Source organism: Ammodytes marinus, assembly GCF_949987685.1.
Source record: "Ammodytes marinus genome assembly, chromosome: 23".
NCBI lineage: Eukaryota > Metazoa > Chordata > Actinopteri > Uranoscopiformes > Ammodytidae > Ammodytes > Ammodytes marinus.
In genome coordinates, this window is record NC_137227.1 from 21,554,827 (window position 1) to 21,557,326 (window position 2,500).

General features: G+C 35.6%; 1 protein-coding gene across 1 annotated transcript in view; it reads left to right on the plus strand.

Moving 5' to 3' along the window:
• cyp17a2 (cytochrome P450, family 17, subfamily A, polypeptide 2) overlaps positions 1-2,500 on the plus strand; it is a gene marked incomplete at both ends in the record, with an annotated part of 12,372 nt that overhangs the window by 6,092 nt on the left and 3,780 nt on the right. The window contains one exon of the mRNA XM_080051856.1: positions 81-132. Within this exon, the coding sequence (XP_079907982.1) occupies positions 81-132 (52 nt within the window). The remainder of the gene's footprint in view (positions 1-80; positions 133-2,500) is intronic.

Here is a 2,500-nt window from a genome sequence, read left to right on the forward strand (position 1 = left end):
TTATTTATGTAAAAAGTTTTGCACTATAGCTTTAGCCTTTTAAACAGTAACATAACTCTTCTTCGTTGGTGTGTATCTAGGCGTCTCTTAGTGATGGAGACCCCAGAGACCTCCTGGATGCTTTGCTCAAAGGTACGGCCGCAGTCTTTAGGAATCTCACGGTTTCATTCACAATGAAAAATTCATAGTATATTAAATGGTAAATGGTAAATGGACTTGTATAGCGCTATATCTCCGTTTATCACAGACTCAAAGCGCTTTACATTGTTTTTGTACACATTCACCCAGTCACACACACATTCATACACCGATAGCAGCAGCTACCATGCAGGGTAGGCTTAGCACTAGGGTGCTAAGCTAACTAAGCTAACTAAGCTAACTATCGGGAGCAATTAAGTAGTATGTATGTATGTATGTATAGTTCGTAAATGGCAAATATAATATAGTATCGCCAATTGTACAGAGAGTATATGGATTAAGAGAAGCGAATATAATAAATATTTTTATTTTTTTAATTTAATAAATATTTTTATTTTTTATTTTTTCACTATGGAAAAGGGGTAGGATTAAATAAGTGTATACTTCTTCCTGCTCCTTTTCAGGCATATCTCAGAAATACAGATAATTTGTTTTATTTTTTTTATTTTTTTTGTGAAAACATAATTTGTTTATTGTATTTCCATGCTTTTCATTTTGTTTTGTATGTTTGATATGTCTGAAATAAATTGAATCAAATCAAATCAAAAAAACAATGATTCCCGAAAATAAATTTTTGGGGATTTTCTCCGTGTGTGTGTGTGTGTGTGTGTGTGTGTGTGTGTGTGTGTGTGTGTGTGTGTGTGTTTTCTTTCTTTCAACTCCTTTTTTAACGACTTTTTCCAGATTTTTTTGTGACTTCTTTAAAAACTTTATAACGTTTTTTTTTTTTTACTTTTTGTGCGAGATGCATTTTCAGCAACTTTAACAAACAGGCAGAGTTAGTATCACATTTTTGAATATTCTTTTCTGATGATTCTATTTGATTTTATTCTATTTTTTTTTCGATTTCTAATGGACCTTTTTTTTTTTTTTGACTTTCTTGCAACTTTTCCAATTTTTTTTTGACTTCTTAAAACCTTTTTTTTCTACTTTTCTTTTTCTTTTCTTTTGGTATTTAAAATAATCCATCCTCCCCCCTTCTAAGGTCAATCAGTCAGAGTCCCAGGTTCCTCTCAGACCATCAGACCAGGAGATAGTAACTCACTATCGGCGCTTTTATATACGAGGTTTTTCCAACTGTTAAGGGGAGTTTTTTGCGACGTTTTTACGATATTTGGCAACTTTTTAAAGATGTTTTTTTTATGATTAAAAAAAAATATTACGATCTTCTTGCAAATTTTCCCCAATTATTTTTTCTTTATTTATTTTAATGTTTATTTGACAGGGACAATACATACAACATTGCCACAAAAAAATGGGAAAATGTGATGCATATAAGACATCTAGCTTCAGCTAATTTGCAGTCTTTGTCCCTGGGTCAGGCTTTAAAATACAATCAAAGATACTAAATACAATAAATGCAGTGATAGAGATACAGTGAATAATACAATTAATAGGTACCATGAGTCAATACACACAGCTGTACTTATGACTTTTTAAAAACTTTTTTTTCGACTTTTCTGTTGCTGAAAACCTCCTGGTCAAACCGTCAGAGTCCCAGGTTAACTCTCCATCTGTGCTTTTTACAGGAGGTTCTACCAACTGTTTAAGGGTCGTTTTTAGCAATCATTCTTGTAACTTTTTAAATATTGTTTTCTGACGATTCTTTTAGACTTTTTTTTTTCAATCTTCTTGCGACTTTTCTCAATTTTTTTTGACTTTTTAAAACCTTTTTTTTGGTATTTTAATAATAATCTATCCTCCCGGGGCGCTCTGGTGGCGTAGTGGATAGAGCGCGTACCATATTGGCTAAGGCCTTCGTTGCAGTGGTCGCGGGTTCGAATCTGACCCGTGGACCTTTACTGCAGGTCATCCCCCCTCTCTCTCTCTCTCTCTCTCTCTCTCTCTCTCTCTCTGTCTCCCCATTTCAACTCTGTACTGTCTAATAAAGCTTGAAAATGCCAAAAAAAATATATACAAAAAAAATCACATCCATCTTCCCCCCTCGAGGTCAAACCGCCAGAGTTGAAGGTTCCTCTCAGACCATGACGTAGTAACTCACCATCTGCGCTTTTTACAGGAGGTTCTTCCAACTGTTTTAAGGGTCGTTTTTAGCAATCATTTTTTAAACTTTTTAATTATATATTTTTTTTTACTTTTCTTTTGCTTTTTTTTGGTATTTAAAAAAATAATCTATCCCCCCCCTCTCTCCCCCTCTCTCCCTCTCTCCCTCCCTCCCTCCCTCCCTCTCTCCCCCCCTCTCTCTCTCCCCCCCTCTCCCTCCCTCCCTCTCTCCCTCCCTCTCCCTCCCTCCCTCCCTCTCTCCCCCCCCTCTCTCTCTCTCTCTAGGTCAATCAGTATT